Source organism: Trachypithecus francoisi, unplaced genomic scaffold (genome assembly GCF_009764315.1).
Source record: "Trachypithecus francoisi isolate TF-2019V2 unplaced genomic scaffold, Tfra_2.0 Lachesis_group2, whole genome shotgun sequence".
NCBI lineage: Eukaryota > Metazoa > Chordata > Mammalia > Primates > Cercopithecidae > Trachypithecus > Trachypithecus francoisi.
The window spans coordinates 23,134,744-23,156,871 of record NW_022681465.1 but is presented as its reverse complement, the minus strand read 5'-3'; the positions used below and the strand labels follow the sequence as shown (position 1 = coordinate 23,156,871).

At 42.1% G+C, this 22,128-nt stretch overlaps 1 protein-coding gene across 3 annotated transcripts in view; it reads right to left on the bottom strand.

Annotated features, from left to right (window-relative positions):
* The window catches only part of MCC (MCC regulator of WNT signaling pathway), a 494,592-nt gene that overhangs the window by 120,662 nt on the left and 351,802 nt on the right, over positions 1 to 22,128 (bottom strand). For all 3 annotated transcript variants that reach the window (XM_033178900.1, XM_033178901.1, XM_033178902.1), the window contains one exon: positions 5,494 to 5,607. In XM_033178900.1, the coding sequence (XP_033034791.1) occupies positions 5,494 to 5,607 (114 nt within the window). The remainder of the gene's footprint in view (positions 1 to 5,493; positions 5,608 to 22,128) is intronic.

The following is a 22,128-nucleotide window of genomic DNA, read 5'->3' as shown; positions in this document are numbered from 1 at the left end:
TATTTTCTTAGGTACATGATGCTCCATCCACCAGGACCACCACATGGTATAACAAGTACCCCTGTGGCACCAAGCCTCTGGTTTGCCTCCATCCATGCACATGGTAGGATTATGCTCCTCCTGCTTGAAGCTAAATGTGGCCATGCCACTTATTTTGGCCAGTAAGATATGAATGAATATACCATTTTGCCTAGAAGCTTTTAAGAGCTCCTGTCGGGCTTGCCACATTCCCTTTCCCAGGCCATGGCCACTAACGACATTCCAGATGGTAGAGGCCCTCGGCCTGGAAGCCTGGGTAGGCACAATACAGCACGGAGTTCCCTGCCAGGTCTAGTGAGCTCCCAGTAGAAAACAAGAAATCAATCTTTGATATCTTAGGCCACTGAACATTTGAAACTATTTGTTTTCACTGCATAGCTTGACACCATCATTTTGTAGATGAAAAAACAGACTTAATGTGAAGCAACTGATTTATTTCCTATAACCCAGGTAACAAATACCCCTCCAATTCCTGTTTTTGCCATTAAGGCATTGAAGCTGTTGCAGCCGCAATCTTCTCTCCTCTATGTCTTCCTCCTCCAGCTCCCTGACCTGTGGGCTTACATCCTCTTCACCATTTACCCAAGGATCTTAGGTGGTACCTTGGTCTCAGACCCTGAAACGCCTCTGTGAACTCCAGGAATCATGAATGTTAGGTCTTATAATACCAAAGAGAGTTAGGAAAGCCCAAAGAGCTCTCTCTTCTACCCCCAGAGAGGATAAAAACAGAAAAGGAGACACAAGGGGGTATAAAACAGGGAATTCAAAGTCTCTCCAGCTTCCAACAAGCCAACTTTAGCTTCCAAAGTCAATTATTCAGTGATAATTTACTTAGCAGCCTCTGGGACCAAAGGCAGTTTCTTCTACTACAACTTGTAAGTTAGAGACTATTTTCTTCTCTCTATTGGACAGAGACACCTCACATAATTTCAGCTGAACAAAATAAAAATTGGTCTCAAATAACATGCTACTGCTTTTTTTTTTTTTTTTCCTATCATTACAGGTAATTGCATCCGGGGTTCTTCCTCCTCCCAGCCCATATTCAATTTTTGACTGAAGGTAGAGTGCCACAAAGCCAGAAAGCCTGCGGTTGCAGTGTCTTGCCTGCCATTAATTTCTGGAGGCCATTATCATTAGGAGTCTAGATTTGTCTCACAACTACAGACTTTCAGTTTGAAAGGAAAAGAAAAAAAATGATTGACACTGGATATGATGAAATTTTGTTTTTCCCAAATTTCATCTGGCACTTAATATATACCCAGAGTTTCTTCTTGAGATCTTAGCTTTCCTATCATGATGATGAAGCAAATTAAACATTCACATAAATACTTCTGTCTAGCCACATAAATTGGTGAAATTGCCAATATGCAAAAATGTGTAATAAAAACAAGCAACATCGTCATTTAAACCACTGAGAATAAAATCCTTTAGGCTCATCCCTGCTATGGTGCAATCCAGGGATAAAGCCCTGAGTCAGCCTTGAGACAGTCTGGCCTGAGAACTTGAGCCCCTGTTGGAAAAACCCTGTGCAATGTGGTGATGCTAAGCAGCTTTATGGTTTTGTTAATGTTCTTCACTGGGTTTTATCTTACTCCACTGAGGCCACTGATCTTTAATCATCGCATTAGTGTCAGCTGTCAAACCTAAGAGCATTATGAACTAGGTTCTGGGAAAATGCAATGCCATCATTAATTTGTTAACCCTCTCAACCATCCTGTGAAGGAGGTTAGTACCACTCCCTTTTAAAATATGCTAACAAGCAATGTTACCCTCTCAAGGTCACACAGGATTTGTTACAACTAACACTATTCAGGGTATTTCTACCCTCACTCTAAGTTCCTGCCCAGGTTCCCTCACTAAGGGGAGAGTGGGCCAGCTAAACAAAGAGGCACCAACACAAATGGAAATGCCATTAAGGAGCAAAGCAGCTGGAGTAGTTTACCAAAGAGAAGCATAAACAAATAGGAAAGGAATGGAATGAGGCGATCCTAACAAAAATACATGCCGGCTACATCTCATAAAAGTTATCTCAGAAAACAAGAGAAAAAGAGAAAACTCTCTCCATTTCACTTAAGGAAAACTGTGTGTGTTCTCTTCCTGAATGCCAAGAGGTAGAAAATTTAAGAGACTTGCTTTTCAAAGATAAAGAGCTTAGAAAGTGTTCCACATTACTGCTCACCGATTTTAAAGGGGTTCATAAGCTTATTTGACATATCTCCTTCTGAAGCACTTAAAAATGCAGTAATTTAAAATAATTGTTGGTACTAAATAAACAGCAAATATGCTGAAAGCATCAAATCAGCACTATGTATGATCATAGCCAGTTTCCCACAGGCTCCGTCCCCACTAGGCTGTGGAATGTTGGTGCATGGCTGTGCCCCTATTCAATTTGGGAGGATAGGGGTGTGCTGTATTCAGTCAGTAAATTTATGGTAATTTATTATACAGCAATAGAAAATTAATACAGAAGCACTTCGTCTTCCCCATCACATTGATGTTGGGCTCTTCCCTTCACATCACTATTCTCAAAACTCTTACCTACAGGTTGATGTCATGAGCATACATAAGACACCTTCTTCTATTCAACCAGTTCCAGTGTCACCTTTAATAATGATTCAACAGATGTTGCAGCTCTCTTGGTAGTGTCTGTTGACCATAACCGCCATTTACATTTTACATTTTAGTTTAATCATGGCCCTATAATATTTAGAGAGCTGGTAAAACTTACTAGAGCCACACAGCATAAATTTACACATGAATTTGCTCTTTCACAATCTGGTAAAGCCTCAAACAGGAATCTTTTACCAAGGCATATAATACAGAAAGTGTGGCACAGTCATTTCATTGTTCATATATTTTTCTTGCGTAAATGTCATGCTTTTAAAGATCTAAGTCTGAGGTTTTTTTCCACGTTCTCTTTCCTAGGTTCCAGTACATGAACTGGGAAGAAATCTCCAGTGAGAGGAGCAGAGAGTAATTTTTAAATCTATTTCGCTTAAGAACGGAAATAAGAGAGTCAATAAATGGTTCTATGATGTGGCCATTATCATCAAGGGTAAAATCAGTCATCAAAAGCTATTACATGAGGATGGCTTGACCACAAGTAAAAAAAGAGCTGAATCAATCCTTGACTTAGAGAAAAAATTTTCCATTATCCTCGTACCATCCTGTGTAAAAGCTGTCTTTGTAGATTTAAATTTTAATAAATACCTTTCTGGTCACTTTTTAAAATCCAAGACTGCTGTACATGCCAGCTTCTAATTAAATGCATTCACAATTTTCTTTCTTTAAACAAATTCTCATCAATAAGAATTGGTAATGATGGCTGGCTTTGGGTGGGGTGTAAATTAGAAAACAGTCACCACCATTTTGTTGTTTTTAAATACAAAAACAACTATTTTCTCTTACAAAAACACTGTAAAACAAAAAAAGCACTAAAAAAGTTTCCGTTCAGAGACCACCACTGAAATATTCTAATGCTTTCTAGTTTTTTCTATCACAATTTTATTATTTTTATAATCAGAGGGAAAATATTTTAAGTAACATTTTTATCTAAGTAAAAACTGAAAATTTTTGTCATATATAACATCCTATAGTGAGAAAAGGCATGGGTGGCCTTGCTGAGCTACTCATTTATCTTTGGGTAATCAAGTTAATCTCCTTCAGATGCCCGTCAAATGTGAAAGTGGATGCTCTTAAATACAGAGAATCTTTTCCCTCTACTCAAACAGTCTTTGATTATGAGACATGAAAGTTTCCAAAAATTTTCCATAGGTCATTCTGGAAAAACGGCTATAGCAGCCTGGTATTAAAATTTCTCTGCATTCCCACATAAAAATAAACAAAGCACTTACACAGTAAAGCCCAAAGCTTGGAGACAAGGTAGGCTATTGAAAAACAAAATACAAGCAGGTAGGAATAAACCAACATCATCCATAAGATCTGAGTGGCATCAGCATGGGGAAAATCAGAGGGAAACAAGGTTGATGTATCTGAGAACTGGAAAACCCCTAAAAAACCAAAGGAATTCACAGGAAAGTAAGGATGCCCAATTGGAGAATAGTAGCTAAAACTAGGAGGGGTTTTGCCTGACCAAAGAGTCAGTGCAAGGGGCCCACAGTAAAATTTGAAGAGGCTAACGTAGGCTAGTCCCTGTGAACTTTGGAGACTGCCCCTGCCTTCCAGGAAGAGAAACTGCTGGGAGTGGAAACAAAATTGAACAGGATGGGAATAACAGAGGCAAAGGAAAGAAAAGGGCCAGATAAAAGCAGGTCAAAGGAACAGAGTCAGATAGTGACAGAAAGCAGGCTGCCATTTTTGACAAGAAAACAACAGAAGGCTAGGTTCTAAACACTTTAGAAAGCCATTTCTAAATTTCTAAAAGCCATTTCTAAACTTTCAGAACTCCTGAAAGTTCAAGGAAATTATTTTTCACATGAAAATGAAAAACAGAAAGATACTGACGTCAAATCCCATACGAAGTTATACAAAACAAGGGCAGAACATCCTTATAAACCATAAAAGCATGCCACAACACATACCAAAAACAAAATCCCCCAAACAAAAACACTCCAGATAATAGCCTACTATTTCAAAATAAACTAAAAGACATGAGACAGAAAAGAACATTAGGAATTAGAAAAATTCAGAAGTGAGAAAAGAGTTAGAAATAAAATGAAAATGCATTTCAGAAATGATGACTACACTAGAAGTCAAAAAAGAAAGGCTAAAAACAACATATAATGCCCCAAGAGAAAAGGAAGAGAAAAAATTAAATTAAAAAAGATTTAAAATATTTAAGATAGTAACAGATAAAGATAGGCAAAGATGATGTAACATACAAATGATAGATGTCCTTAAAAAATCAAAGTAAAGGAAGAAAATTAATATTAACAAGATAATTAAAAGGCCAGGCATGATGGCTCATGCCTGTAATCCCAGCACTTTAGAAGGCCAAGGCAAGAGGATCACTTGAGCTCAGCAGTTCAAGACCAGCCTGGACAACATGGCGAAACCCCATCTCTACAGAAAATACAAAAAATTAGTTGGTAGACCTAGCTACTTGGGAGGCTGTGGTGTGAGGACAGATTCAGCATGGGAAGCTGAGGCTGCAGTGAGTCATGATCGTGCCACCACACTCCAGCTTGGGTAACAGAGCAAGACTCTGCCTCAAAAAAAAAAAAAAAAAAAAAAAAAAAAAAAGGTAGCCATCTGGAAGGGATCCCTCAGTAGGCACCTTGGACTTTGTAGCTTCTGGAACTGTGAGAAATAAATGTTGTTTAAGCCACAAATCTATGGTATTTGTTACAGCAGCCAGAGTAGACCAAGACAGAGTATTTGCTGATAAAGCGGTAATATGTTTTGTGGGAATTTCTCTACCCATGTTTCATCTTAAAATTAAATATTAAAAAGAATTTAACAAAACAAAAACAAAAACCTTTCCAGATCCCTTACCTGTGCCTTGGCCAATTTCTTTTCCAGAAGGTCCCGTTCCCTCTCTGTTTGCTGGAGACGTTTATTAAGTTCCACTATATCTCCCTTTAGTGATGCCAGGGCTGCCGAATGGAGCTGTGGTGACAGAAAGGAGGAGATTATTGTAGCAAAGATGCATTTCCTTCCCTTCATTCCCACAACTAGCATAACCAAATAAAAAGCCTATCATCCAAAAAGCAACACTTTTGAGAATGAAGGTAAGTGTTACCTTACCTTCATTACCTTCTTGCAGACAATAGACATAAATCAGGTGTGCTATCAGCAAGCTGGGTTATATGGTCACCCATTAAATACTATGTGTGGGCCATGGGACCTAATTTTGGATGGTATAATCAGGCCAGAGAACAAAACTTCTCTTTCCAATGGCTTTCCCCAAGTTACTCAGTGAGGATGAGCATGACAGCTGAAGTGGAGCTGCCTGACTCTTATCATGAGATGCAAGAAAATGCAGAACCACATTAATTTTCACCTTCAGAAAATACGAGAGCTGAATAGGGCAATTTGGTTTTTTGGAATCCAGTCATCTAAATTGCTGCATGTATGACAGCCAGACAGGGACTGAGTATTAAGGAAAAAAAAAAAAAAAAAAAAGCAGCAGAGCTCATTTTTTAGATGGTCTCCTTGTACAGTTGACCCATTTATTTTCTTGTTGGTTCTTCCCTCCTCTTTGCCTCCCCACTTCCCCCGAGAGGCTGTACTGGCCAGATGCTTCTTATGTGCTAGCAGGCCCTCTTTCAGGAGCATCACCAGAACTCTGACAAATGATGCTGTGAAAAGACAAATGAAGGATCAACTGAGGTATCTTTCCCCAGCCATTTCTCTGGTTTAACTGAAGTAGAAAGAATGTTCTTCAACAGATTAATAGGAGGCCCCACGTACATCCAGAATCTCAATCTGTTCAACTTTCAAGTTCTAAAGACTGGACTTTGGCTGCACACATACCTACCACACGTGTGCCTTCTGTGACTTTTCAGGCTGACGAATGGAACTTTTTTTTTTTTTTTTTTTTTGAGATGGAGTCTTGCTCTGTCACCCAGGCTGGAGTGCAGTGGCCAGATCTCAGCTCACTGCAGGCTCCGCCTCCTGGGTTTACGCCATTCTCCTGCCTCAGCCTCCCGAGTAGCTGGGACTACAGGCGCCCGCCACCACACCCGGCTTAGTTTTTTTTTGTATTTTTTAGTAGAGATGGGGTTTCACCGGGTTAGCCAGGATGGTCTCGATCTGCTGACCTCGTGATCCGTCCGTCTCGGCCTCCCAAAGTGCTGGGATTACAGGCCTGAGCCACCACGCCCGGCCGGATGGAACTTTTTTTTTTTTTTTTTTTTTTTTTTTTTGTTGAGACGGAGTCTCGCTCTGTCGCCCAGGCTGGAGTGCAGTGGCCGGATCTCAGCTCACTGCAAGCTCCGCCTCCCGGGTTTACGCCATTCTCCTGCCTCAGCCTCCCGAGTAGCTGGGACTACAGGCGCCCGCCACCTCGCCCGGCTAGTTTTTTGTATTTTTAGTAGAGACGGGGTTTCACTGTGTTCGCCAGGATGGTCTCGATCTCCTGACCTCGTGATCCGCCCGTCTCGGCCTCCCAAAGTGCTGGGATTACAGGCTTGAGCCACCGCGCCCGGCCGGAACTATTTTTAAGACCCGTTCAACACACTGGTCCCAAAGCAACACCCTGAAACCTCCTTTGAAACCTTGAAACTTTCCATTCCAGGTGGAGCTCAGACTATCCCCTCGCTGAATTCCATACTACATTTGGGTGAACAACTGGAATCAGAACAAACCATCCCCTGGCTTTATAGGCTTTTTGTAGTCTTTGCCAAGAAGAAGTTCAAGTAAGAAGTGAGCAAATACATTTGATCTTTAAAGACGGACACAGGACAACGGTACGTAACTCAACTTTGAAGATTCTCATTTGAGGCTTAGAAAAATGTGCTTTTCTGCAACCTGCACTCCACACACAGCATGTTGGCTGACAGGCTTTGGGGTGAGGGTGGGGTGGGTGGTGAGTGAGGGAGAAGCAGATACAAGGTAGAGTGTGGGGTTTCAAAGCAGTTGTTTTTGGTAGACTCTAATAGCAGTAAATGTGACTTCACTTAATTGCATTGGAGCAGCAAACCAACAGATCAATAGCTGATTTGAAACCAGGAATGCTTAAAATTAAAAAAAGAAAATGTCAAGCAATCTGGTAGTATTTGTCTTCTGATGTACGGCTAGGGCGGCTTGGAAAAGGTCACTGTGGGTTTCAGATACAACGTTTTGTGTGAAGACTTCTCAGTACAAATACCACAGTGTTCCCATTGTATAATCTCTTTGAGATTGGTTTGTTTGGTGGAGAGGGAACAAATTCACTCTCTTTGATGGTTGGTTGCCCCCTCAGCCTCTGAACTGTCAGTCTGAGGATTTTCCTTCAGCATCTGACACTGTGGCATGTTACACTATTATACCAACTCTTGAGAGAGGATTTGCCACCTCACCTCCGGTGAGAAGGATAAAATACGTGAGAGCTGACATGTTCTTTAAGAAATTGAGGAGTGGGGATAAGGATCCCAGCTCTGTGAGTCTAAACTTGCTTCCTTCCTCGTTATATCTCCCCTCCTACTTCTGGGGAAAAGGGCTGCTTGGAGGGGTTAGGGGAAGCCCGGAGGGAAAAGCAGAGAGAATGCTGCATGCTCCCCCACAGACTCGATAAGCTGGGCCGGATGGAGACACACAGAGTACTTACTTCCATCACAGACTTGGAAGAGGGGTCCAGGATGGGTCACTGTTATGGGGGAGAGCACCAGGCTTGGAGTGATAATACCTTCTGGCCTACCAGCTCTTCAGATTTCCAGGAAGAGCTGTCAGATGCCCACTGGGGGCAGGTCCCTTCACTTCTCTGGATGGAAGGTGCCTATGTATGAGGTGAGAATAGATTCCTTGAAAATCTCATGAATGCAATGGACCCTTCTACCAGGGCAGAGATGAGTTTGGGATGCGTGCATATTTTCCACCCAGTTATGGTGATGACACACTCTGGAATCTATCTATGGGCCCCTCAATAAGAAACATCTGGACTCGATGTCAGCTCTGTGACCCCACATCAGTTTCAGAGACTGTCTCATGTGTCATCATCACAGATGTCTGAGTGGGGAAAAGAACCTTGGTACGATGTCCCCCACTTCACAATTGCAGGTGAGGATCTGGAATCCAGAGTCTGACTCCCTTACTCAAGGTCTCATGGTCAGCTGAGCACCAGGGCCAAGGCCACAGCACTCTCTTCTGGCTCCGTGGTGTTGTACGTGACAGAAGTCTTCAGTTTTTTACTTGGATGAAAATGTTACTTAACATATCTTCTCTGATTATAAAAGTTCTAAAATTGTGACAGAAAAATAAACCAGAAAGAGCATTCTCATATTTTAGTGATGGGCTTTGGGTGGTTTTAAGCTGTTTTTTGTTTGGGTACTTTTTGTTTAATGAGCATTTTTTCCTAAAAGAAGTTATGTTTGTATTAAAGACAAGATAAAATAAAGTGACTGCTTTCTGGACATGCAGGCTGTAGCGTAAATATTGTACAGGGTTATTTTGCTTCCTTGCTGCAGTCTGTCTCTCCACCAGCTCTTCTGATAGAAGGAAAAACTGTAACAATGAGGTGGAAGAAAACATGTCTCTTACTGTTACTGACAATTACTCGGCAGAGGCTACAACTAGAGAGGGCAGAAGATGGAGTGGGAGAAGTCACCAACCAGCCACAAGCCACATCGCCCAGAATCGGCTGACAGACCACTCCCTGACCTCCTGCATTGAGTAGGAGAGGAGAGGAGTGGACTTCCCACCACAAGTTTGAGTGCTGGACACTCAATCTCTGTGTGTTTGAGTTCAGTGGCACTCCCTGTCCCACTGCATCACCAACTCAAGTCATCAAAAGCTGACGTAACCTCCCTTCTTTTGGGGTTTCACCACTCTCTGGCAGAGTTGGTGGCATCCCTGAAATTCAAAAGCTAGAGTGTTTGTGAGTGATGCTACACGAGGGAATTTGTGTAGCTGTGTGTCAGCAAGCACGGAAAACTCAGTTTAGAGGTCCTTCTAGGCAGTTAAAACTTTTTTACTGAAATATAATATTTACACATATTTATGGGGTACATGTGATATTTTGATGCATGCATACAATGTGTAATGATCAAATCAGGATATTTAAAATATTCATCACCACAAACATTTTTCATTTCTTTGTGCTAGGAACATTTCAAATTTCTTCTGGCTGTTCTGAAATAGACATTATTGCCAGCTATAGTCACCCTACTGTGCTACCAAACACCCAGAGTTATTTCTTCTAACAGCATGTTTGTACCCATTAACCAACCTCTCTCTTCCTCCCTCCCCCACTATCCTCATGTTCTTCCCCACCTCTAGTATCTATCATTCTATTCTCTATCTCTGTGAGATCAACTTTTTTAGCACCCACCTGAGTAAGAACATGAGATATTTGTCTTCCTGTGCCTGGCTTATTTCACTTAATGACCTCCAGTTCTGTCCACATTGCTGCAGATGACAGGATTTCATTCTTTATTATGGCTGAATAATATTCCACTGTGCATATGTACCACACTCTCTATACCCATTCATCTGATGATGCGCACTTAGGCCGACTCCGTATCTTGGCTATTGTAAACTGTGCTGCAATAAACATGGGGATACAGGTGTTCCTGTAATAAGCTGATTTTCTTTCCTTTGAACAAATACCCAAGTAGTGGAATTGGATCATATGGTAGTTCTATTTTTAGGTTTTTTTAGGAACCTCCACACTGTTTTCCATAATGGTTGTCTTAATTTACATTCCCACCAACAGTATATAAGAGTGCCTCCGGGTAATTTTTAAAAGGACTGACAGCAGGTTTAAATCTTGGAAAGATAAATGTACTAAAGCAACCAAAATTGTCAAGTATGTATAAATGGGAAATTATATTTATGCCCATTTTTGGGATCCCTTTAATCACATTCTGGTTTCTCAAATGGCCTCTAACTTGAGTGAGAGATTCAGAAATACGAACTACGAAGTATGATGAAAAGAAAATGTTCCATGAACCAAAGAGAAAGAAAATACATGCTGTTTGGAGTCTGTGCTAGTGTCTTCCTCAACACATATTTCTCTTCATCCTCAGGAGTCAGATGCTGATTTTTAGCTGGCCATATTGCTGCTCAGCTAAAACATCCCAGTTCCCATCCTTCAGTGCAGTTGGAGCTAGGTATAGCCATGTGACAAAGTTCTGGCCAGCGCGATGTAAGCAGAAATACTGTGCGAGAGATATGGGAAAATCCTTTTGAGAGGCCACACCCTTTTTCCTTTCGTCCATCCTTGCTGTTTCCTATCTTATGTGATGGATGGAGCTATAGCAGCCATCCTGTGCTACAAAGCTGAGAGTCTAGGGAACAGAAAGGTACCTGAGTCCCTAGCAACTTTGTGGAGCCACCCTACCAGCTTTGGACTGCCTAACCCCAGACTTCTGTTACAGAGCTGCAAGAAATAAACCTCTGTTGTACAAAGTGCTATAAGTTGAGAGTTTCTGCCAAATGAAGCTGATCTCATCCTAATTCACAGAATCAGATAAACCTGGGTTCAAATCTTATCTATACCACTTGTTGGTGGACTATCCTTGCATAATTTAATCCCTTTTGTTGTAGGGCTGTGTCAAGACAAATGATGACATCCAGAAAGCTACTAGCATGGTGGTTGGAATCAGGTAAGCACTCAACAAACGGGTTTGTTTGAAGTCAACAACCTTCTCAGGCAGACCAAGCCCCGTCAGAGGTGCTAGGGACACTCAGACTAGGAAAACAGTCCTGTCCTGGAGAAGCATATTGCCTGGTGGATAGCACAGGACTAAGAAGCCAATAGCTGCATTGCCAGATTCTGCTGAAATCCTAAGGCTTAAGGAGACGACAGCCAGGGCTCTTAGTTCTCTGTGAAATTTTAACATGAGGCCTAAACGAGGTTGGATAGGACCCTGGCACTTCGTATACAAATCTGGATCTAGTGCATGAAGGATATAGATCCATACATTCGTCACATTTCTGGAGATAAAATGCCCTAATTCCCTAGGCTGTTTTGAGCCCTGCTTCACATTCATTTTACCGTGTGTATCCAAACGAAACTAAACCACCTGGACATTTGGCTGCAAGCTAACTGTCAAAATGGTTATTTTTGGATAAAACATAACTTGAGTAAAATAATTTCACTGTTCAATGACTGTAAGGACAAGCCCTCTTAGCCTCTGAGAGGAAAGGTGTGCGGCCCCGCCGGGCCCAGGTGAGAAGTAAGCAGTGCTCTCATGACAGACTCTCCCAGGGGTTTCTTCTCTGCTAAGTGGATAGATGTCTACTCCGTTACATATCTGCTGTGTGACAAAAGGCTTCACACTTCATAAGGTGTCCTTGAACTCTGCAGTCCACTGACTCTGATGAGAGCCCCTCCAGGAGTGTTACTGTGTATTTCTGGTTATTAGGTGCGTCTGCATTTTGCTACCCCTGGCAATAAACACAGCAGACAAGCCTGCACTACCCAGTGCACACGGCACTCTCCAGGCACCATCTCTCCTGACCTTCATCACACCAGGACTCTGTGGCCTGAGGGCAAGCTATGCTTCCCGATTTGCTGAGGGGCAGCTGTTTTTCCCATGAAACACAGTTGGTAAAAGGAATACAGGATTTGAATAAAATGTGGGGAGCCTAGATTCATTTTTCTGGGACTTCAGTCTGCGCTGTGAACGGCACTGTCTTCAAAGGGCCCAAAGGCTTCTGCAGCCACAGCTGAGGCAGAGGAATGAGTTCATCCCCACAGGCCCTATCTAGATACAAGGCTGCTGAGGTACCTCATGCTGCTGAGGGCTGGGCCAGTTTTCCCGGCTTTGTTGGGAAATGAGTTCATCTGGGGTAAACTGTGCTTGTCCTCTCTTTCTCCTTAACTTGGTCTGGCTACTTGAGGTGCTCGTTTAACACTCACTGCCAGCGTGCCTCTATTGCCTTCCCACTGAGTAATGACAGGAGTTACAGTGGCCCCCCCACTTAATGGAGGGAGATCTGCTCCAAGACCCGCAGTGGACGCCTGAAACCTCAGTTAGTACTGAACTCTATATACACTATGTTTTTTCCTATACATACAAAGCTATGATAAAGTTTAATTCATAGTCAGAGATTCACAATAATAGAACAGACCAATTATTAACAACATGCCAGCATTGCTGCTCTTATGCTTCGGGCCATTATGATGTAAAATAAGGATGACTTGAACACAAGCACTGTGATGCCATGGCATTTGATGTGATAACCCAGCTGGCCAATGAGTGGCGAGCACAAACAGTGCAGATATGCTGGACAAAGGAAGGAGCCTTTCCCCAGGTCGAACAAAGCAGCCCAGCATGCAAATGCATCAGGCTACTCACGACAGCACGCAATTTCAATCCTGCCAATTGTTTATTTTTGGAATTTTCCACTTAATATTTTCAGACTGCAGTTGACTGCAAGTAACTGACACCATGGGTACAGGGGGACTACTGTACTATTCTGTCTTTCTGGCTGAGCCACTTGCTTTCCAGATACAAAGTGTGCACAATTTTTGCTTATGTTTTAGTGATGACAGTGGGTAGTGCCAACTTCTCTCATCCAGTGACCTCTTCATCAAAGGGGAAGAAATGAGAACTCAATTTCACTGAACACATATTTTTGGCAGGTTCCACACTGCATGCTTCATACACTTTACCTGTTCCATCAGCTGCAGAGGAAAGGCAGTATCAAATCCCAATGCCAAAATCTGGGAATATTCTTGAGAATTCCAGGCTACCGGGCAGTAATCATGAAAGTAATAATATTAATAGTTACTGTTTGCTGAAAACTTATGGACATCAGGGGCTTTGGCTAGGCACATTACATGCCATATCTTATGTAACCATCACCACAATGCTGTGAGATAGATGTTATTACCCCCTCCTGGCAAACAAGGAAACCAAGGCACAGAAGAGAGGTAGAGAATCAGCCCAAGAAAACTAATAAATACTAGGTTGGTGCAAAAGTAATTGCAATGGCAAAAACCGCAATTACTTTTGCACCAACCTAATAGTACAGGAGATAATAATACACGAGGACTCTATGCTCAAATCTTCTCCACTATGTGCATCGCTGGCACCTCCAACTCAACATGCCATGGCTCTCCCTTGCCCGAGGGATGCGTAAACCTGCTTGTGTCCATGTATGTGTGTGTGTGTTGGGGGGGCGGCGTGGATGTGGGACAGAGGTGAGGTGTGTGCACAGGCAGGGCTGGAGACATGGGAGAAGCAGGGTCGGGGTTTTCGTGATGGCAGCACCCATGTGATTTTCGGTGGGAGCAGGGGGGTGGCAGGGCAAATCCTCCAATGTTGTGATGAAGCTTGGGGATCAGCTTGGTATAAATTTGGGTGATTCTCTTTGTCCTTTCTGTGCTTTTTCATCCTTTGTAGAAGGGTTTGTATCGGATTCTCTCTAAGATTCTTCTGGTTTTAAACTTGTAAGCATGCATGTCTGACATGTTCACCTGTCCAGGCACCTGAGTTCTGGGCTATAGGCTTTGCATATTTTATTTGCCCACTGGTCCCAGAAAGAATCTGCTGAAGCTCAAACATTTAAGGAAGCTTCACTCCATACAGAACTGTTCAGCCAAGATCTTTTCCCTAAAAATGGAATGAGTTCTCATAATCACACATCGTCTTCCCACTGGCAAGGGAATTTAAGAACATCTAGTCCAATTCCTTCATTGTCGAGAAATGAAACTAAGACTCAGAGAGATTCAAGGTTCATCAAATTCAGATTTCCTGGTTCCCTGTCCAGAGGCTACCTCTCTCCCAATGGCAATCCAAGAGCTCGTGGGTAGTCAATAATATGTGTATGTCCCAGCTATCCTTGGAGACAGCAAGAAACATCTGCATATGAAAAAGCAGCCTCATTCAGCTTCCCCTCCAAGACTCCACACCCAGGTGTTCTAATTTGGATGAAGAACAAAATGCATGGCAAAAGAGTAGTGTTCCCTGCTAGATGGACACCACCAAGGCTGTTCGGTGACTTCTAGGACTGCAACATTCCTCTTTACTGCTGGAATTCCAGCTAGGGACACCTGCTATGTAATATTTCAAGAAATGCTGCTCATAGCCTTGAAAGTTAAAACTCATTAAATGTAATCTACAAGATGTCTCACTGCATGCAAATCACTTGTGTGTGCCCTAGATCAACTAAGAAAGCAGCAGTTTTTCATCTTTCATTTTAGCTGACAATTTCATTGAGAGGTCAGTGACCCCTGAATTATTTCTTAAACCTCAGCTGAAATTGAGTTGCTCAAAACAGCATTCAAAGGCTCCTTCAATACGGCAGCACTGGGAGACCATTTATATGAGAAAGATTAACCCTACCCAAGGACGGCTGATATAGGGAACAGCGCCAGATCACAAAGCTGGCCCAGGTACTCACTGTGAAAGCTGTCATACTGGTCCCCAGGACCCACTTAAAGTCACACCTTCCCTTCTTCAAATAAATGGTTAGGAAATGGCTCCCAAGGCAGGGAGGTGTCTGAGACTGACAATCAGCTTTGAAGATGACCCTCAATCCCATCCCATCTGTAAACATATGCTCCTCTGAAAATAAGTCCCATCATAGTTTTTACTGGCTAACACAACTGCTTGCTATGTGCTAGATTGCTATACTCAGCACATAACATGCATTTTCTCAACTATTCTTCACATAGCTTTATGAGATGGGTACTGCTGTTATCTCCAATTTAACGAGGTAGGAATTGAGACTTACAGGTTAAGTAACTTGTCAAGCTAGTAAGTAACAGAGCTAGAATGAAAGCCCAGGTCTTTCTAACCCCAGGGTCTTGTTCATAACTACCATGTCCCATGCTTTGCAACAGAGTATCATAGCACTTCTGAGATCCTTGCAAATACCCATGAAACTGTTGAGAAGAAAAGATCTCAGAGGGTTATTCTGTTAAGAGAGGAAAGCAGAATTAGCACAATTAGCATGGGGGATAGAGAGGTATTCATTCTTTAAAACTTTAAACATTTTGAGAAACAGAAGACCATTCAGCTGGTATCACACCCAGGAAGAAATCAGTGAAAAATCAATCTCCAGCTATTTCCACATTCTATGTGGGAAAGTTAAAGAGGACATAATTGTAGTAGAGGTAAAAAAAAAAAAAAAAAAAAGCCCTTACAGGCCGGGCACAGTGGGTCAAGCCTGTAATCCCAGCACTTTGGGAGGCCGAGACGGGTGGATCACGAGGTCAGGAGATCAAGACCATCCTGGCTAACACGGTGAAACCCCGTCTCTACTAAAAAAAATACAAAAAAAAAAAAATTAGCCGGGTGAGGTGGCGGGCGCCTGTAGTCCCAGCTACTCGGGAGGCTGAGGCAGGGGAATGGCATAAACCCTGGAGGCGGAGCTTGCAGTGAGCTGAGATCCGGCCACTGCACTCCAGCCTGGGCGACAGAGCGAGACTCCGTCTCAGAAAAAAAAAAAAAAAAGCCCTTACAAACACCTAACTTTGCTGCTTAAAGAGTACAGAGAAGGAAAGGTTATTACCTTCAACTGTTGGGATCTTTAAAAATTAAACATCTAAATAGAAGGATATTTTATATACTTTGTAAAAATTTCCTATACAAATATTGTAAGACAATAGTAGCTATAAAAAATAAGTTAGTATTTTCCACTAAAAAATCCTAACTTGTAGTAATATTCGTTTTCAAGGGAAATGAAACTTATGTGGTTATACAAGGGTTTTTGGAAAGAAACACGGACAAAAAGAAGACACTGCACGAAGCCGGCTGCGCCAACTTCAATTTCAAGGTGGGCTGGATCCTAATGACACATCATGAAGGAGATGAAGATGTAACAATTAAATCCAGCTAATCAGAGGACATGAATATTTCAGTGCATGCTAAATACCGATGTGATCCCCCAGGCGGAAACTCCCACAGAGAATTCTATGAACAAGAATAAAAGGGTTTTCTGACAAGGTCTGCATTGTTCATAAATTTTTATATTGATCCAATTTAGCAGGTATTGAATTCCCCATTCTAGAGAAACCAAGTACCTTTAATGGTGAAACAGTCAATAAACTCCACAGATCAGGAAAGGCCAAAGTATTTTTACAGCAATGGTTGAAGTGCCTTGAAGAGACCCTAGATTTTAATGGATTAAGGACAATACTTTTTGATTGGGAAAGCAAATGGTGGTTTCGATTTATGTGTGTGTGTGTGTCTACATATACCCATACACACATATACATACAATTACCAACATATACACATACAGAGTATATATAAAACTCAAGGCACATGCTTCCAGACTTTTAAAGTATAAGAGTTAGCCAAGATGTTAGCTATTTAGATATTCAATACAATTATTTTTAAATGCATTCCCATCTTTCAAAAGATACTTTAATATGCATTATTTCATTTAAAGAAAATCAGTTTTAAAATGCTTGATGCCACGGCATGCTCCGTTTCAGGGAAGGCCTAGGCAGGCCGTGGCTTGTCTTGCCTCACCACAGGGCTGCTGACGGATGGGCCATTTACCGCTTGCTGGTACATCTAATCCAAAGCACCAGGAGAGGACAGAGGAGACACATTTCAAATCTGCTTCGTGTTCCCTCTCTGATGGGGCCCTGCTGACTGCTTCAGAGAACAGTGTGTTTAGATAGAAAGAAGGAAAGGCTTTTAGGTCTGATTCTTCTTTCCTTTCCAAATCACTCTAACCCAGCCAACAGTAGTCCCAACCCAGATCACTTTGTTCCCAGAAAATGAAGAAAATGAGAAAGAGATTAGGTAGAAAGAAAACAACATGGAAAAACAGTTTCATGGTTAAGGACATAGGCTTTGTCAAAATGCAAAAACAAAATACCCTGGACTTCAGTATTAGTTCAGCCTTGGGTAACTCATTCAACTTTTCTAAGCCTCAGTCTACTCATCTTTAAAATGGGAACAACACCCACTCATTCTAGTTGAGATGATTAGATGAAATATTTCAGGCAAATCACTTAACCACAATGTCAGCTGGCAGAGTGTTAGCCACAAGGATCATTGTAATCTTTTTTTTTTTTTCTTCCCTGAGACACAGTCTGACTCTGTCACTCAGGTTAGAATGCAGTGGCAAGAACACGATTCACTGCACCCTTGACCTCCCAGGCTCAAGTCATCTTCCCGCCTCAGCCTCTCCAGTAGTTGGGACCACAGTCGGGCACCACCACGTCCAACGAATTTTGTTGTTGTTATTGTAGAGACGGGGTATCACCATGTTGCCCAGGCTGGACTCAAACTCCTGGGCTCAAGTGATTCACCCACCTCAGCCTCCCAGAGTGCTAGGATTACAAGCTAGAGCCACTGTGCCTTGGTCCACTGCCACCTTACTGACCACAATTATCATATGCCACCATTTCTGCCCGCTAAAAAGTGTCAAAATAAAATCAGGCTTTGAAAACAGTGGTACGTTACTCTCCTATCTCTTTTTCACAAGTCCTGATTAAGCAATCAGAACAATTCAACACACTGGAGCCTAGATCACATTAATCAGAGTAATCTAGACTCTGCCTTTCAACATGTGTAATTGAATCAGCTGCTCCCTGCACCCAGGCTGGGCCAGGAGGTAAGCCGGCAAACACATTCATCCTAAACAGCCTGGAAACTGGAGTAGCCTCATGCCCACTGTGTACCCTCCGCCTCCTGTGTCCTCGTATTATTCAGGTAAGAAACAGTTGAGAACCAAGCGGGACATACATAATGACCCCAAAATCAATTTCCATAAACACGCAGCTCAATAGTACAAAAGAGAGGACCAAAGAAGTTACTGTAAGCAAGGACACACACAGATGACAAAGGTCATCTATTCATGATAGAAAATCAAAAATAATAAGTTTTTGAATAAATTGTGTGGCAGGCATAGAATAGTAAGTTGTCACCAAAACAGAGAAATATATAATTAACTTGGCAATCATTATTTCCCACGTGTATGACTCATTTCCTAAGCTCTTTCATGTTGGGTTCCAATTGTCCCCCACAGACCACCCATTCTCCCCCATCCACTTTCTCTTTCTTCCTTTTTTTCATAATCCTTACTATGACCTGACATCATATCCTAACATTTTTTGTTGTTGTTGACTCACTGCCTCCATAAAATTATGAGTTCCAAGAAGGCAGGGATGTCAAGAGGCTGGGGAAATAGCTCATGAACAAGATGAACTGTGCCTGGCACATGGTAGAATTTCATGCACTATTTGCTGAATGGGTAAAGTTAGCAAATTAGAAAATACAGATAAAAGAACATTATCCTTACCTCTTTCCACCACCACTATGAGATGATATCAACTGCAAATACCTGTCAGACATTTCTGTATGTGTAACACTTAAGATAGTTTATGCAAAACAATTTTTAATATAGTACTATTTTTGGCCACACTATCTAACTAGAAAGAAGTCCCAAAATACATGTACCAAAATGTTAACAGCATCCCCAGGTAATCTCTGTGTAGTGTGATTACAAATGGTTTTTTTCCTTAGGTTTATTGTATTTTTTCTATAATAAACACGTATTGGTATTATACAATTTTTAAGTGTTTTCTTGACCCTATTTACAAAGTCTTATGAAGAATACAAATAGGTACTCCTTGCTCTCAACAAGCTCCCAGTGTATTCAGAGAGATAAACCAAGGATTTTCCAAATCTAGGAGTTGGAAAGATCATTAACTGTCCTCTTATCCAATAGTCTAGCCAGTGCCAGAATCCCGTCTACAGTGTTGCCTGCAGGTGGTCACTACGTCTATGTGACAAAAAGCTCGGCAACTCCTCAGACAGCCAAGCCTGCTCACTGTTGGATAGCTACTGGCATTTGCAAATTTTACCTTACATAGCAACTCTGAAATTGCCTCCTTGTAACTGGTGCCATTGGTCTAGTTCCATAAGTAGGATAAAATTAGCTCTCTTCTATACTCCAAACTCTCCAAGTAATTCACTCTATCAATAAGATCCTTCTTAAATCATCAAACCTCCAGAACAATCCTTGATCACCCAAGGGCCCCTAGGATGTCAATTTTCCTTCTGGTAAATGGTAGGCAGGACCAAGCACAGTACCCCAGATGAATTCTGCCTAACACATTCTCACGGGCCGATCATGTTACAAGAGTTTTCATAGAATTCTCACAGTAAACCGAGATAGGTGCTACAATGACCTCATTTAGGAAACTGAGGCACAGTCAGTTTTTTAGTACTTGAAACCACAAACTTACAGGCTGAGCTGTCACATTTATGATGGGTATCCAGGGTCACACATTTTGAGATCACATATCTGGAGTGGGCTAAAGGAGAGAGCCTGAGGGCTCAAGACTGCAGACTTGGATGGTGCTCAGCACCAGATGGTTTATAGCAGTGCTGCTCAAATTGGAAAGGCCATTGGTACCAGAGGGAGTTTCTGTGGGATCCCCATGCTTGCTCTGACAGTGCCTGGCACCAGAGGGAGAAGAAGCTCCCCTCTATAGGTGAAGGGCAGCCTGAACTCTGTAGCCAAAAAGGTATTGTTCTACCCCAAAAGACCTTGTTCCTGCAAGTAAGTCATGAACCTACCAAAGCTGGTGCATCTCCTGCACCCCACCCCATCTGCCAGCACTAGCCTGGCCAGGGCTTGTGAGTGTTTTGCAATTCTTTGCCAAATCAAAGATGTCAGAACTGCAGATAAAAGCTACAACACAATGCAATTCATAACAGACCAGAATGAAACCTGGTGGTTTGAGTCTAGCTTGACAGCGTTCCAGCTCTTTTCCTGTAAGGAGCTGCTTCTCCCTCAAAAGCAGCCTGTCCTCCCACTTTGTCTCGAGAAACCACAACATACTAGTAATTAGGACAGGCATGGAACAACTCAGCATTATCTTAATATAAAAAGCCTCCCTGTTTCTTCCCCCTACCTACAAGAAACACTAACATTGCATCACATATTGTCTTGCCAGTTCTCTTACAAACTGACTTATTCCTTTTTTGTCCCCTTAATTTCATGGGCTAATTCTGAAATTAATAAAGTATGGCAGGGGTAGTGGCATTACTGCAGATGGGATAGCTAAGGACAATGCAAGGTCTCCTACATCGGCACTCACCTCTACCCTTCTGCCATTACAGGGACTCTGTGACACCCCTGAAAGAGAAAGCAGCAGGAAGAATAAAGAGGAGGCCACGGTGATAGGCTAATAAAAGAAATGTTTCTTTGGGGTTTACATTTATTGGTTGTTTCTGACTTTCTCTAAATGGTAGGCGCCCCTAACCCAAGAGTACCGTCTTCCAACCTGTAACTGCCCAGTGAATCCATATAAGGTTCCAGATCTAATGGTAATAGAAACAGCTTGGTTGCTGAGGGAGGTAGGGAGCTTTTGGGTAATCACAAATAGCACACAGCTCCCTAGAGGTAAGGCTTCTTTCGTCATACATTTTTGGGAATGACATTGGTTTCCGCCCCCATCGCATACATTCATTTACAAACTAAATTTCTCCTGTGCTTATTAAGGGTGGGGGGAGCAGGCGGGGAGTGAGGGCTACGTATTTTCCCAAGCTCATGAAGCCCAGCCTAATCATTACTTCAAACATGCCACAGCAAAAGAAGTGACATCTAATCCTTGATTTTCTTGTCATGTCTACCATTTCTCCACCTCTTTGTAGACATAGCACTAGGATGAAAACAGAAAAATTCCCTAAAGCTGCCTTATTTTGTTTCCTGAACGCAGAAAGGCAGTGAGCAAAGAAACTATGAAAGACTCCTAGGCTGTTTAGGAATGACACATTTCCAACCTAGATAAAAATATCAAAAGAAAGTCTAAGTCTGGCAGTGACTAGAAATACTGCCATTTTAACAATACAAAAACTAAAATTTACCCAAACTCTTAAAGCTAAGCCTTACTGCTAAAGAAGTTTACACTGACCATCATTAGGCATGGGACCAAGTACAGCGGTGGAGAAAGTGTTGAGTAAGTTTTTGCCTGATATTCAGATGGAGTGCCCTAAGAGTCCTGCATGAGCTACCCTGTGGGGTCAAAATTCCAAAATGCTAATCTTGGAACAGCATGGGTGATAATACAGTTTAAATGAAAACATCACTCTGAGATGGATAAACAGGACTATAAGATCCGAAGACTCTGTGAGTTTTCGTAATACAGTTTAAATGCAAGCATCACTCTGAGATGGATAAACAGGACTATAAGATCTGAAGACTCTGTGAGTCTTCCCATTACCCTCAATACAGGGCATCATCTATTTAAAAACAAAAACAAAAAAAACCCAAAGCTTAGTTTTGGGCTCTCAGAAAAGTATCACAAATTTGAAATGGGATGATTTAGCTCAGAGGTGAGGAGGACGGAGGCAAATTAGCACTAGCTGCCAAGCATGTGATGAACTCTTAGACTGCAGGGACTCACACCAGGGTATGCAGCAAGAGATAATGGGTTTACATTTCAGCATGAGAGATTCAGGCTTGCTCTAAATGTCTGTCCTGACAGTGAAGCTTGTTATGTCTTACAAGGTACAGCGATGGCTATGGAATTACTCTCCTGGAAAACTTTTCCAGACAGGGGCGAGT